Source organism: Lactuca sativa, chromosome 7, assembly GCF_002870075.4.
Source record: "Lactuca sativa cultivar Salinas chromosome 7, Lsat_Salinas_v11, whole genome shotgun sequence".
NCBI lineage: Eukaryota > Viridiplantae > Streptophyta > Magnoliopsida > Asterales > Asteraceae > Lactuca > Lactuca sativa.
This window is the reverse complement of record NC_056629.2, coordinates 204,989,320-205,003,759: the sequence shown is the minus strand read 5'-3', so window position 1 is coordinate 205,003,759 and position 14,440 is coordinate 204,989,320. Positions and strand designations below refer to the sequence as shown.

Below are 14,440 nucleotides of genomic sequence, written 5' to 3'. Positions count from 1 at the left end.
GGAAGCAGTACGCCCCGCGTACTCCGAGGCTCCAGCCTCCTATAAATAGGATCCCAAGGCAGCCGATTCTTTTGTTCATTTCCTCTCTTCTCTCTCCTGTTTTGCATCGTTTTGCATGCCAGAAATATCCCGAAGCCCCGATATCATACTCAAGCCCTGAGGCAAGTCCTGAGATCCCGAAGATCCCGAGAAGTGCGGTTCCCGAGCCGAAGCTCTGCCCGTGAGAAGTTCGATTTTTGTGAAGATCTTCCAGATCTGCTGAGGATTACTACTTCTGCAAGTCGTAGTGCTGTCCGATCATCTTCTGATCAAGTGAGTGTATACTACCTTTCATAAACACGATAATAATACAAGTATGGTTTGAGTGTATTAAGTATATTGTTGTTTATATGTGTGGGTGTGTAGTTACTTTCTTCTAACACATAAATATGAAGTATTTGCTATGAAATACGTGCTATGTGTTTATATGTTATTTGTCTATTTGAGATGGGCATGGAAATTGGAGTTTTATACAGGTGTTAAATGATTTAAATTGTGTAAGTATTTATATCTACAAAATCGTTGGGTAGAACATAGGTAGATGGAAATTGTTGGTGACTATGGATTTAGCGCATATTGTTAAGTGAACCTTGGTGACTATGGAGTTAGCGCTTGTTGAATAAACCTTGGTGACTATGGATTTAGTACCTATTGTTAAGTGAACCTTGGTGACTATGGAGTTAGCGCCTATTGTTGAGTAAACCTTGGAGACTATGGAGTTAGCACTTGTTGAGTAAACCTTGGCAACTATGGAGTTAGCGCACGTTGAGTAAACTTTGGCGACTATGGAGTTAGCGCTTGTTGAGTAAACCTTGGCGACTATGGAGTTAGCGCACGTTGAGTAAACTTTGGCGACTATGGAGTTAACGCTTGTTGAGTAAACCTTGGCGACTATGGAGTTAGCGCTTGTTAAGTGAACCTTGGTGACTATGGAGTTAGCACCAGATAACTATGGATTTAGTACTTGATAAAGTAAGCTTTGGCAGCAATGGAATTCATGCCAAATTTCTTATGAATAAATTAATGAAGGATAGTTGGTCCTTAGGGTAAAACCTTAAGAAGATAATGGGGATGGGTAATTGGGTTGATTGTTTGCTGATTAAATATAATGATTATATTATTGTGGGTTGAAAACCCTATATGCTCACCAGGCTCCCAAGCCTGACCCACTCAGTTTTCTTTTCATTACAGGTAATGGCACAAGGGTATAAGTTGGTGGACTTGATGAGAGATTTTGGGATTATAGATCTGTAATTATAATTAACCATTGTAAGATCTATGTTATATTGTTTATGCTTTTGGTCTGTAACGAACATTACATCTTGAGTTTTTATTATTTAATGAAAATACATTCTTTTCGAGAAATGTTTTGATAAATGGTTATCATATTTTATTTTGGGAACAAATTCCGCAACCGTTTTCTTTAAACGATCACTCTGATTTATAAAATAAAGCATAAACAAATCGGTCTTTTCTGGCCGTGAAATTGGGGATGTCACACTTTCGTAAGCATTTCTAAGCTTGCATACAAGAAATGATGAGAGGGTTCGTACTTGATTTGTGGCTGTAAATAACTAGGGCTTCGTTGTTTAGGGAGGTTAGGACGAACTGCTTTATCAAAGCACATGATGTTGGCTCGATGTAGACTAAATCAACTCCTACTGATTATGATGTCAAAACCTTGGGGTGGATTAGTTGTCGTGAAGATCTAAAAGAAAGTATGACTACTCATGAATTAGGGAAAAGGATAGGTATTCCTAAGTTTATTCTTACGGAAGCACGATCACTCATAGTCTTGGGCAGTCTCCGTCCTGAAGTTCATATTAGAATTCATACATGGTTCAACGATCACAATCTCGGGTATACGAGTCGTATATAAATAAGGTTGAGGAGGTAGTCGAATAAATGATTCTTCTTTAAGCTCAAATCCCATTGAGGAAAAAGAAGTTAAAGTGGAATTGTCAATTCCAAACCTGTAGAACCTTGATTATATATCACCCCTATGTATACATTCATCAGCGAAGATCAACCGTATGGACCTTTGGATTTGAACTTGACATACTGTACAAGTGGCACTTCGGGGATTTCTTTGGAAAGGAAAAGAACTATGAAGTATTCTATACATGGGTACTTCGGTGTTTTGGAATGACGGTTTCGCTGGAAAGGCGATTTCGAAGAAAGGGATGTACGTATGAAGCTGTTTTTGTGAGGATCAAATTGAATCAAGTCGTAAGATAATGTTGGAATCATAAAGAAACGTAAAGACATTAGATTTGAATATAAACCATTTACAGACAAAACACAACCGTGCAACCATCAACAGAGTTACAGTACTTTAGACTACTATAAGACTATTGTTGCGAATAAGGTATACTACAAAAGGCAAGTATACGCAGCACGTGCATCCCTATACCGACGGGATCCCGCAAAAGATAAGACTCTGATTACACTAGTTTTGGATGGTTTATAAGTCTGTTACAACGAAACTCCTAAATTACATTAACGTGGGTTCGGAGTAGATTCTCCTGCAGCTGTGATCCTGAGAATCCTACCGTCTGCGCCAGAGTTCTTTGTTATAGGGCAATCCTTCTTGAGGCGCCCTATTTCCCCGCATTGGTGGCATGACTGGCTAGTACTAGCCTTGGTGGCGGGAGTGAGGTGTTTAGCGAGTGTTATGTGGACACTAGTGCCTTCCTCATTACACCACCTTGGATATTGCTTCCTAAAGCGTTCTGCAAGGGTTGCCATTTGTTGTTGTGGCATGGCAAGTCTTTGGGATCTCTTGCGCTCCTTTAGGGCTTGACGATATCGTCTCTTCCTTTCGGTCTTACGGCTTCGCAAGTCTAGGACTGTTGCCATTTGTTGCTTTCCTGGTTTGGTATTATCATCAGAACTCTCGACTCCTTTGTCGGTCTTACTTGTGTTGCCTGAGTTGATGTGTGTAAGGAAAGTTGTCACCGTAGCTGCTACTGCAGCTTGTAATGACGCGGTGTCGATATGGAGGATAGGGGTTTCGTTGTTCGGCTGATCGTTTCCGGATGACGACATGATTATCCCTATGATGCAGTCCTAGTACGGATTGGAAGTATGTTCATGATGGTTTGACCTACATACCTATGATGCAGTCCTAGTACAGAGTAGAAGTATGTTTGTAGAATGGTCTTAAGACGTTTGCCGTTCAAGCCGAGGTATCGTTGGTTGGTGAATAACATGATCCAACCACTAAAAGAAACTTGGAAATGTCTCCGGAGTTAAATTATTATAGTCCAATGAATTGACTAAAGCATGTTTCAGATAGACTCCAATGAAGGTATGATAAGGGTTTTTGGACAAAGAGTGACACCGAAGTTAGCCGACTTTCAATATCGATATTTATGACGTAAAAAGTTTGGGAAAATTGATCTTGAAGAAGGTCTTACATCATATCCGGAGTAGAAAGGTTTTGGCCGCATAAAGGCCTAACTAACAGTACTTACAGTACAAGATTGTTACATAGAAAAATGCTACATAGGACATACACAGGAAAAACGATTCCTTTAAACAAGGAAGGGAAATAAAGCCTTTTTTACAAGCGGCGGTCATCCTTCTGGTGAACTCTCAGTTCAGCCAATTGACGTTCCATTATCAAGAAGGTGTCTTTCGTATACTCTCTGGCGTACTTGTATCTCTATGACTTCGGCTCGTGTTTTAGCTAATGCTTGCAGCAGGGTCTCATGGTCTCTCTCAGATCTCTCACGAGTGTTTTCAAGATGATTGGTGTAGATGGTGTGCATTCTTGCGTTGGTATTTAACCTCTTTGATACAATGGAGAGCCGTCCTGCCCTGAATTTCGTTTCGAGCAACTTTACGGATCAGGATTTGTAGAACTTTGTCTGCTGAGTTCCCCTTACGTTGTAGCAGCTTCGGTCTCCTTTAAACGACATAGGTTGATCTTGCTATTCACTCCATGTTTCCAGGTATTCTACCCAAGGAAGCGTCGAGCCATGAAGAGCTGGACGAGGGTTAGGATTTGAATTGGGAGTTACCGGGGGTAGGTTCTCCTCCTCAGCTTCGGAGTTATCATCATCCGAAAGGTCTTTAGTATGGTGATCATTCAAAAGGGATTGGATGATCATTCTCTGGTTCTTCTCTGAACCATCCAGCATTGCCTTTGTTCGAGAAGTACGGGTCGTCGTGGGGATGGGGTCCAGCTATGTTATCTATACGGTAATTGGGGTAGAAGAATCTAACACATAAGTAGTTTATAGTAATACACAAAATACTCCTATAGTATTTTAGGTTTATGTTCTATTGTTCTCATTGTGGTATTATGGGTAAGTTTTTAGACTTGTTGCAACTCACAACCACACTTAGGCACATGCTAGTCAACACTCAGATAATATAGTTGATCAGGCTATATCATCCCAATTTTGACTATATGTCTCTAAGTCTACTTGTGCTGCCCAACAATAGTAATTCTTTTGTTCTGTCTTAGTGACACTGATTTTAGTAGATATGTATACTCAATTAAATATTTTATTATATTAAAAGCAGACTCTTTATCAGAGTATTTTAATCCCTATTGTATTTATAGTTTGTATATCTTTTATGGGTTGATATACTCAATTCACTATAAACAATGCTCTGATACCAATCTGTCACACCCCAAAACCGAGAACAGCGGAAATGTTCTGGGGCGGAGGACGTCATGTATTGTATCACAACAATGCAAAGTAGTAAACAAGCAACAACATCATCCATTGCATTAATAGTATAATTTTAATTACATTTGAGTTCTTTCATAGTATAATTCTACAAAAATGAATATTCAAAAATAAAAGACGAGTCTTGATCGCTCCGTCTTCACAGAACCTGGTAGACGTACCTGTCTATCCGTATCCTGGGAATACAAGTTATTTTGAAAGCGAGTATCAGCAATAATGTTGGTGAATTCATAAGTATTTATGTGACTTTGATTTGTAAGGCTGTAAAGAAAGACCTGTAAATGTTTGAAGGAAAGTTTGTACCAACGAATATGTTTGTAAGTAACTGTAAACGTTTGAAAATCCTAAAAAATCCCATATTTTCTACTAGTATAAAATGTAGTCTTCTACCAAGACTCGACTGTTTTGAATGTTTGCTTCAGAAATCCAATATTTGTTTATAAGTGGATGGTAGATTAAAAGTCCCAAAATGAACTACCATAATGTTTTTCATGTCTAAAATAGTAGATTTGTGTACAGTTATAATCGCTAAGGTATATGATAACCCCGTAAATCAACGTGTTTTTAATACTCCATGTGAGTTTTATAACCATGCTAATGACCCAGACTGCCTGTAACAACGTTCTTTAGACGTTGGAATGTTATGACATTTGTCACCCCAGACCTGCCGGTCTAACTGTAGCTAACAGTTTAGGTGCGAGATTGTCAATCCCATATAAATCTATACACAAGTATCACGCTCCCCCTACAAGGGATTGTGGTATATAATACATGACTTAATAATGCATACTCAAAAGTACGTGAAATGTCTCACAAAACCTAGTATAAAAACAGATTTACGTATGAAAATGTCCATTTGTTCTTGTATAAGAAAATATCTCTTTGATATGGTACGTGTAGTATGTAAAATTTTATGTATATCTAGTACACTATCTGATGTAATCGTATCTCTTGTAATTGTATGTCTTGAAATTTGTATGCCTTGTAATTGTATATAATCGTATCTCTTTATATAGTATGTGATGTATTAGTATAGACTTATAAATAAACTGACTCTTGTGTGATTCCTTATATTTGGATTGGTAAGTAGTATATCCTAACTTATACCTATTATAGTTACTAGTAGTGTATGTGTATAACCAAAATATGCCTTTTCCATCCAAAGGTACTGAACCAACTGATGGAAAACTTTTATGTTTATATCTGTATACATGATATATATATATATATATATATATATATATATATATATATATATAACTACACATGCATAGGCATGCATTTGACAATAAAAATATAAAAGAAGTTTTTTTTTATAACCTTTGAGAAGTTTAATAAATAAGAAATGATGACTTGATGTCAGTTTTATAAAACGATTTGAAAGTAGTTTGTTTGATAAGAACAATTTTAAGTATAAGAAGACCTTTGTTTGAAATACGATTCTAACAGTGTTTGAAAGGAAACATAAAGTATGTAAAGACAGTTTGATAACGAGTTTTTAACATGTAAAAATGTTTGTCGTAAACTATTATAGTTTTTCCAAAAGTTTGTTTCGTTATATAATAAACCCTAGTGAAATGCTCACTTGTTATGTAAGGTGTAACTTTTGTAGTGACATAAATGAACACACATACTCAAAGTATAAATAAAGTGTTTGGTTTGTATATGTAAAACTACATATTTAATTTCAAGAGACAAGATGATATCGTGATATGTTTCGCGTACGAAAGGTTCCATGTAGTGTTTATGAATCACATATGATTTACTTGATAAAAATGAGTATTTAGTGAAACTTTGGGTTACACACGATAATAATCGTGTGTTTACTTGTATCCCCCCCCCCCCCTTAAAAGTGTATATAAAAAGTATTGATATCACATTTAAAAATGTAGTTTATAGGGGTATGAACTCACTCGTTTGGTTTGAAGAGAGAGAGGTTAGAGTTGAGCAGACCGCGGAAAGCTGCGTGCTCTTCGGGGATCTCGGTAGCGTAGATCTTTCATCGGGGCTCGGGTACGGAAACCGAGGGTGTCATGATGGTCTCTGGAGCTCTAGGGTGTGTGAAAGTGAGAGAGGATATGAGAGATATGTGTCAAAACCCGTAGCTCAAACCCTCTATTTATAGTGCTGGAGGATCGCGTACGCGGGGCGTACCAACGGAGTACGCTGGGCATACGCGTTACGCGGGGCGTACTTCGGTTATGCGGGGTGTAAAAATGCGTCACGGCTTACAACTCTGGTCTAGCTAGCGTAGAGCACTCGAGCCGATGGGACTTGACACTGGGTTTAGTACGCTGGGCGTAATCTTGGATTACGCTGGGCGTAATCCAGTCTCCCATCTTCTAAATTCCGTAACTTTCACGTATGGGCTCCGTTTTTCGCGTTCTATATATCCACGCGTAGGTGAGATTATGCTCTACAACTTTCATTTAGACTCCGTCGGCTAGTTTTGACTTTATTTTTTTATGATATATTTTTAATAGGCCGGGATTGCTAAAGTCCGTTAAAAATTCATAGTTTCTTTATTCGACGTCGGTTTTCGTTTGTCTTTTTATCATTTTACTCCTATTGTGGAGATCTTCAACTTTCGTTTAGGTGGTGATAGCTAACTAACACTCGATCTTCAATTCGAGTTTTTAGCCCTCTACTACTGTTACAAAACTTAGGAAAATCGTAACTTCTTCATACGAGGTCTAATTTGGGCGATCTTTTTATGCACGCTCACCATTTAACGAAATCTACGACTTTTGTTTAGATACTTAAGGCTAAAAATTATTGTATTGAAACTTTGCGTTTTTCGCTTAATCGGTGTTGCCGGGTTTCGTCGCGAATCTTAGATTGGTCATAACTGCTTCGTTATAACCCGGATTTTTGTGTTCTTTATATGTACGAAAACCTTGATACAATTCCTACCACTTTATTTAACCCAAATAATATTTTAGGAAAGTTATATTTTGTCCTAAATTTGAGTGGTGTTACATTATATTGTCTCAAAATGCCGGGTTGTTACAAAGCGTACACACTAAATGGCTTGTACGCGTCGCGTATAGACTTGTACGCCCAACGTACTCACCCATTCAGTCAAAGCTCACTTTTAGCACTTAATGCTTAAGACCAGAAGTCCAAACCACAAATCAAGCCCTTAAAAAGCACCTACAACCATAAAGTCACTGACTTGGTGACTTTGCATGCCCCAAATGGACCCAACTTCAAGATGTAGCACTCTACTTTCACTAAATGGACATAATCTCATGCATGGATGATTCTAAACCCTAAAGGTGCCAACTTTATGGACCTTGAACCTCAGAAACACCAAGAGCGGCAACTCAAAGCTCCTGGAGTGATGTCAAACCACTTGATCTCATTCATGGGGCCAAAAAGGGTCCAAAACCCATATAAATTTAAGCTAAGCTTCTAATGAACAAGATCATAGATATTTACCTCAAACAAGTTGGAAATGGAGTAGAGAATCAGGATCCATAAGCTCTTCCTTGATCCATAACCTTGCACCAAACTCCTTCTTCTTGATAATTAGCCAAAACACACTAAGATGCACACAATGAGCTCAAAAACACAATGGAAAGGTCTAGGATTTGAAGATGAGGCTATATGGTCGATGGAGGCTGAGAAATGAGGGTAACATGAGCCATAAGTATGATTATATAGTGCCCAACCTCTCCAAATTAGGGTTTAAGTCCGATGCACTACACTGGGCGTAGTTTGACATATGTTGGGTGTAGTGTCGTACCTACCCGCGTTCATTAACCCATTACGCTGGGCATACCCCATACTACGTTGGGCGTATGAAGTCAGACACGCGTTTCTTACAACATGAGCATAGGACCATTTTGCAAATAAAAATTAACACAAGGGCCAAAAGTATAATACCTGGAAATTATAATGTTACATTAGGGTTTCTGGAAGCCTCCTGAAGCTGATAAGGATAATTGTTTCAAATAAATAAAATCTGAGTATTTTATTACTCAAATAAGGGTAAATCCTTGTGATCCCTAGCTATAAATATGACCCCTTGGGACTTTAAATTCGTGGTTCTCACTTCCCTAAAGGTGTTGAACGAAAAAACTACCTCTTCTCCTCTCTCCTTAATTGTCTTCTAGTTTTAGGGTTTGAGTGTGAGCCATTAGAGGCATCATCTTTTTGGTTCTAGTTTTCCAAGATTTTCAAAGGAAGGATTAAAGTAACCTGTTTGCTATAACAAGTTTGAGGTATGTAACCTTGATTTATTAATTTCGAAATTGCTAGGGTTCATGTTAATTTTATTATTCAAAGTATGTTGCCTTCAAAGTGTAAGACATAGATCCTTTTAGGTTACATGTGCCCTTTTGTAACATCCTGATGATGAGATATTTTCAATTTTAACCCTATGTATGAAGGAATATTCCATTTTGTCACTTGTTCTTGAGAAATATTGCAAGAATGACCCATAGTGGCATTTTGGTGATTTTGGCCAAATTAGTTAGTACGTTGGGCGTACGTTGTGTACATTGAGTGTACTGGGGCATACCCTAGTACGTTGGGAGTACACCGCGTAAGCAGGGCGTACGTGATAAATCCTCAAACCCTAATTTTTAGGGTTTGGCCCATATATAAACATCATTGTCACCTCATTTCTCATTTCCTCATCAGCCTCCACCTGAGAAAACGTCCCTCTAGCAAACCCTAAGTGAGAAGAATGCATTTTGAGCTCATTTGTGTGCTTTGGTGGTGTTCTTGAAGAAGGAGTTGGTAGAAGGACTTTGGAGCTTGGGAGAAGCTTGGATATGAGATTCTCCACTTGCTAGCAACCTCGAGGAGGTAAAAAGCTTATTGCTTGATCATATTATCTTGTAGATCTAGCCATTTCTTCATTTAGGGCATTTTAGTATTTTACTCTTGCTACATATCTTCCATTGTACGACCACTTCATCTCCCACTATTATATATCTTTGGCAACAAGTTCCATATCTTCTTAGACAAATTAAAGATATTTTTGGCAATGAGTTCTCCATTACTAATCTTTGGGATATGAACTTCTTTCTCGACATTTTTGTCTTAAGGGGTAAAAAAGGGTATGTTTTTCTCGTAGGAATGATATTCCTATGAAATTCTAGAGTGTGCCTACATGTTTAATTGCGAACCCGCACGCACTCTGGCTAATACCTCAACAAAACTTGGCCATATCTCCCCTATCGCTGACATGCCATTATACAAAAGCCTATGTGGTGCTCTGATGTACCTCACATTCATTGGTCATGGCATCACTTATGCAGTTCAACTGATATGCCTACATGAACGATCCTCGTGAATCCCACATTACCGCTTTAAAGAAGATCCTACAATACATTTAGGGCACTACACACTTTAGATTGCAACTCGTTGTCTCTCTCATGCGACGTCTTATTACTTACTCTAATCTTGACCGGACATGTTGCCTAAATACCAAGTGATCCACATTGGGCTATTTTGTATTTCTTGGCCCAAATTTGCTTCACTAGTCATCGAATAGGCATGAAACCATATCTAGATCTAGGGTCGCGATTGACTACCATGAGGTTGCTAATGCTGTTGCCGAAATAAGTTGGGCATGAAACTTGATGCGTAAATTCTATCAACGTGTCTCCATACCTACCTTTGTCTATTCTGACAATGATAGTGATGTGTACCTTGGTGCCAATCCAGTACAATACCAATAGACCAAAACATTAGAATAGACAACTAGTTTATTCGGGTTATGATTGCAAACTACTTGTAAGGGGTCATGTTTGTGATGTACATGTTGCCTCCTTTTATGTTGATTGATATCTTCATCAAATGGCTTCCTTTTACTTTATTTTTCTTGATTTCCGGTCAAATTTGAATGTATGCCGTTCCAACCGCAGGGATGTTAATATAATTATTTGTAATTATCTATGTATAATCCGTCTAAAAATCGACAAAATGAGACATATTTTAGTTAGAATTAAATTTTGTGCCGAATTGAAAAAGTCCTTCCGCCACACCGCGTGAAACACTACTGGCTTCCATGTCCATTTCCTGGATCTGACTGTGCTTCGCTGTCTTTCTCAAATTCCTCCTTTCCTGTCCTCTCTCTCTCTCTCTCTCTCTCTCTCTCTCTCTCTCTCTCTCTCTCTCTCTCTCTCTTCCCGTAGTTGAAGTAGAAGAAGACTAACAATCATAATAACAATCTTTTTGCGGGAGTTCAATTGGTGCATCTTCTTTAAACATGAAGATTTCGATCTCACTTCTTCTTCTGCTCTTCTGCATCTCTACTTGTTTCTCTTCTCCGGTCTCCGTTTCAGGTTTGTTTCTTTAATTCCGATTTTCATTGTGATTTAGTGGTTCTACGTCGGATCTTCACCTTTAACCCCTTCTTCGTCGCTTGTTTTCTGTGTACAGATGGTGTATTCTCCTCTGATTTAGCTTTAATTGGAAGAAACCTTCTCCAGGCCAAGAAACGTATGCTCTTTTTATTCTGCATAATCTGTTTTGAACTCTTCAGCTTGTTCTTACTTCTAGTTGTTTTCCCTGGTTTTCATTGTTTTAATCACCAAATCATCTAGTTTAATTCGATTCTCAAAATTGGAGAATGAGGATGAATGATTCGGGTTGATCTATAAGTTAGGGTTTTGCAGCACGAGATTTTGAACTCGACTTAGCTCAATTTCGATTCAAATCCATGCTCTTGATATATTGAATTTTGCTTTGATTGAATTGATCAGTCTTACTTTTACTTGCAGCTTGTCCTGTAAACTTTGAGTTCATGAACTACACAATCATCACCAGTCGTTGCAAAGGCCCACGCTACCCTGCTGATCTCTGTTGTCAAGCATTCAAAGACTTCGCATGTCCTTATGCAGAAGACTTAAACGACTTAGAAAACGAGTGTTCTTCAACAATGTTCAGCTACATCAATCTGTATGGCAGCTATCCACCTGGCCTTTTTGCTAGCTTGTGTCGCGATGACAAAGTAGGCCTCATCTGCCCTGCTTCAGCACCAGGAACAGCAAGGAATGGTGTAGGAGCTGATACCAACAACAGCCACATCATCCGCAACCCATCGTTACTTCTCTCACTAACTGCAACTTTTCTTATCTTATTCTTCCGGTGGTTTTGAAGGCTCAAGAATCAAAATTGCCTCTTCATGTTGCCAAATTCCTGTAAGTTTGTTTTGAGTTATTTTTTTTAATGTTGTATCATCGATATTAGATATCCCACGAAGGAGATTTTTTTTTTTTTTTTTTTAATGTTGTATAATTATTTAATATCTTCCCATACTCACTAAGAAAATTTGGTATTTTTTTTTTTTACAACGAATGCATCTATTATTACAATTGGTCTGTAATCAATCATGTTATATATGTGTGGTCCTACTTTGCTATAATATAAAACGATCTTTCATCTTTTTGATTCTTGGATAATGTTTATATGGCTGTGAACGAATAGCAATACTTTAAATACCAAAATAAATTTCCCCTTAGAAAGAATAAAGAGAATAAATAGTAGGGATGACAACATGCGTAACAGTGCCTGTCATGTTGTTGCAAATGTGCAACAACGTGAAAGAAACCAGACAATTACACACCCAGTTTGTGGTGTCAGGATTGATCAAACGTAAGATTAATACAACGAGGTTAATCGAATCATATTCTGCATGTGGTGAAATCAATGAAGCTTTGTCTCTGTTTGAGAAAATCCGTTTTCCAGATGTATATGCCTACAACATGATTATCAGATGCTTAATGTTAGTTAATCGCCAACATGAGTCACTTTTACTTTACAACAAACTCTTAGAGGAAACCCTAACACCCGACAACCACACATACACTTATGTTCTTAAAGCTTGTTCCCAGTTAAAAGCTCTTTCGGAAGGTAAACAACTACATGCACGAATCATCAAAGATGGAATAAAACCCAACACTTATATCCACAGCTCGATGATAAAAATGTACGCGAATTCAGGCGACACGGAGTCGTCTGAATGCATTCTTGCTCAATTCCCCAACGAAAACGTGTCCGCAACCAACTCCATGATCACTAGCTACATGAACCTGGGAGAAATTAAGTTCGCCCGCCAACTGTTCGATAAAATGTCTACACGAGATTCTGCAACTTGGAGCGCGATGATAACAGGGTACACCCAAAACGGTATGCACGAGAACGCGTTGGTCGTCTTTCAAGAAATGGTAGCGTGTAAGATTCCAATGAACGAGTCGAGTCTTGTGAGCGCGCTTTCTGCATGCGGGCGTTCGGGAGCACTTGGTCAGGGTCGATGGATACATGGTTATATAACCCGGACATGGGGGGAAATTAGTGTTAAACTTGGAACATCAATTGTTGACATGTATGCGGGGTGCGGATGTATTGATTTTGCTTATGAAGTCTTCAAAAACATGTCTTCAAAAGACGTTGTGGCGTATGGAGTTATCATTTCAGGGTTTGCAAAACACGGGTTGGCTTGCAAATGTTTTCAACTTTTTGATGAAATGGTTGATAATGGAATACAACCGAACGGAGTTATATTTGTAGCCATACTCACCGCGTGTTCTCATGGAGGATTTGTAGAATTGGGTCAATCATATTTCAACCAAATGACAAGTTTATATAATATTAGACCATCGGTTCACCATTACGGGTGCATGGTTGATCTTTTGGGGCGTGCGGGTAGGTTAGATGAGGCGGAAGAGGTTATAGCAACAATGGTGGAAGAGCCAAATGTGGTTATTTGGGGTGCGTTGCTTGCGGCTTGTAGAATCCATAAAGATTTTAAGCGCGGGGAATTGGCTTTTAAGCAGATAGTGGCGTTGGAGCCATGGTCTGGTGAGCGGTATAAGCTAGCAAGTCATGTGTTTGCATACACTGAAGAAGAACAAGAACGCGTACATAAATTGAGAAAACAACTTTTGGATAGAAATTTAGAGACAAGGCGAGGGTCGAGCTTGATTGAGGTTGAGGGCCAAGTTCATGAGTTTGTGGCAAGTGATATCGATCATGGAATGTATCAAGATATATATGGTTTGTTCGAGGGATGAATTTTAGATGTTTCCTTTTTTAACTTAATGGGTTTAACGGTGACTAAGTTTAATTATGGACTTTCTAATTTCTATATATATTCAAAAATACTCTTATATTTATTAACTAGATTAAAATTTTTATTTACACCAATTTTATGAATTTGAATGAATATATAGCACGATGAGAATTTGAAATATCAATTGTGTAATTCTTGTTTTTTTTAGAATAACAGAAATTTCATTAAAAGCTAGCAAAAAATGTACAATGATCACTTACATATGTGTAATTTTGATGTATTTGAATAAATATGGATGTAGTAAAGAGCTCGTTTCAAAGTATTTATCTTTTAACTATTTTTGTTTGTTTTACTTGGATTATTATTTAATTATGTCGTGCCTATACATTTGGGTTTTAGTTACTAATATTTAGGCCAAAGGGTATGATTTAGAGATGTTTACGCGTTTTAGGCCATGAGGTATGGTTACGCGTGTAAGGGCTGCCACATCATCCTAATAACTAGTTCACTACATATTTACAAAGAATGGGGGTGGTGTTCACTAGTGAATAACTAGTGAACAAAGAGAGAGAAAGAGAAAAGCAAGAGAGAGATAGAGAGAAGGCTGAAATTCTATTGGTTGTAGCCACCCGTGAGCCATGTCACTCCATGTCACATTCACCAGGGAGGG

At 38.2% G+C, this 14,440-nt stretch overlaps 2 protein-coding genes across 2 annotated transcripts; both read left to right on the top strand.

Annotated features, from left to right (window-relative positions):
• The first annotated feature begins 10,728 nt into the window (after positions 1–10,728).
• On the top strand, positions 10,729–12,142 carry LOC111884732 (GPI-anchored protein LLG1). Its single transcript, XM_023881039.3, has 3 exons — positions 10,729–11,041; positions 11,139–11,198; positions 11,480–12,142. The coding sequence occupies exons 1-3, from the start codon at positions 10,966–10,968 to the stop codon at positions 11,854–11,856; spliced, it is 513 nt and encodes a 170-aa protein (XP_023736807.1). The 5' UTR covers positions 10,729–10,965; the 3' UTR covers positions 11,857–12,142.
• A 105-nt stretch (positions 12,143–12,247) lies between these two features.
• On the top strand, positions 12,248–13,913 carry LOC111884731 (pentatricopeptide repeat-containing protein At5g66520). Its single transcript, XM_023881038.3, has one exon. It carries the CDS (start codon positions 12,248–12,250, stop codon positions 13,769–13,771), a length of 1,524 nt encoding a protein of 507 aa, XP_023736806.1. The 3' UTR covers positions 13,772–13,913.
• The last annotated feature ends 527 nt before the right edge of the window (positions 13,914–14,440 follow it).

Excerpts from the sequence above, each read along its gene's own strand:
- LOC111884731 (XM_023881038.3), top strand. The coding sequence starts at position 12,248 with ATGACAACATGCGTAACAGTGCCTGTCATGTTGTTGCAAATGTGCAAC.
- LOC111884732 (XM_023881039.3), top strand. The coding sequence starts at position 10,966 with ATGAAGATTTCGATCTCACTTCTTCTTCTGCTCTTCTGCATCTCTACT. Across the intron at positions 11,042-11,138 it reads TTCTCCGGTCTCCGTTTCAG|ATGGTGTATTCTCCTCTGAT; the intron begins GTTTGTTTCTTT and ends TTCTGTGTACAG. Across the intron at positions 11,199-11,479 it reads CCTTCTCCAGGCCAAGAAAC|CTTGTCCTGTAAACTTTGAG; the intron begins GTATGCTCTTTT and ends TTTTACTTGCAG.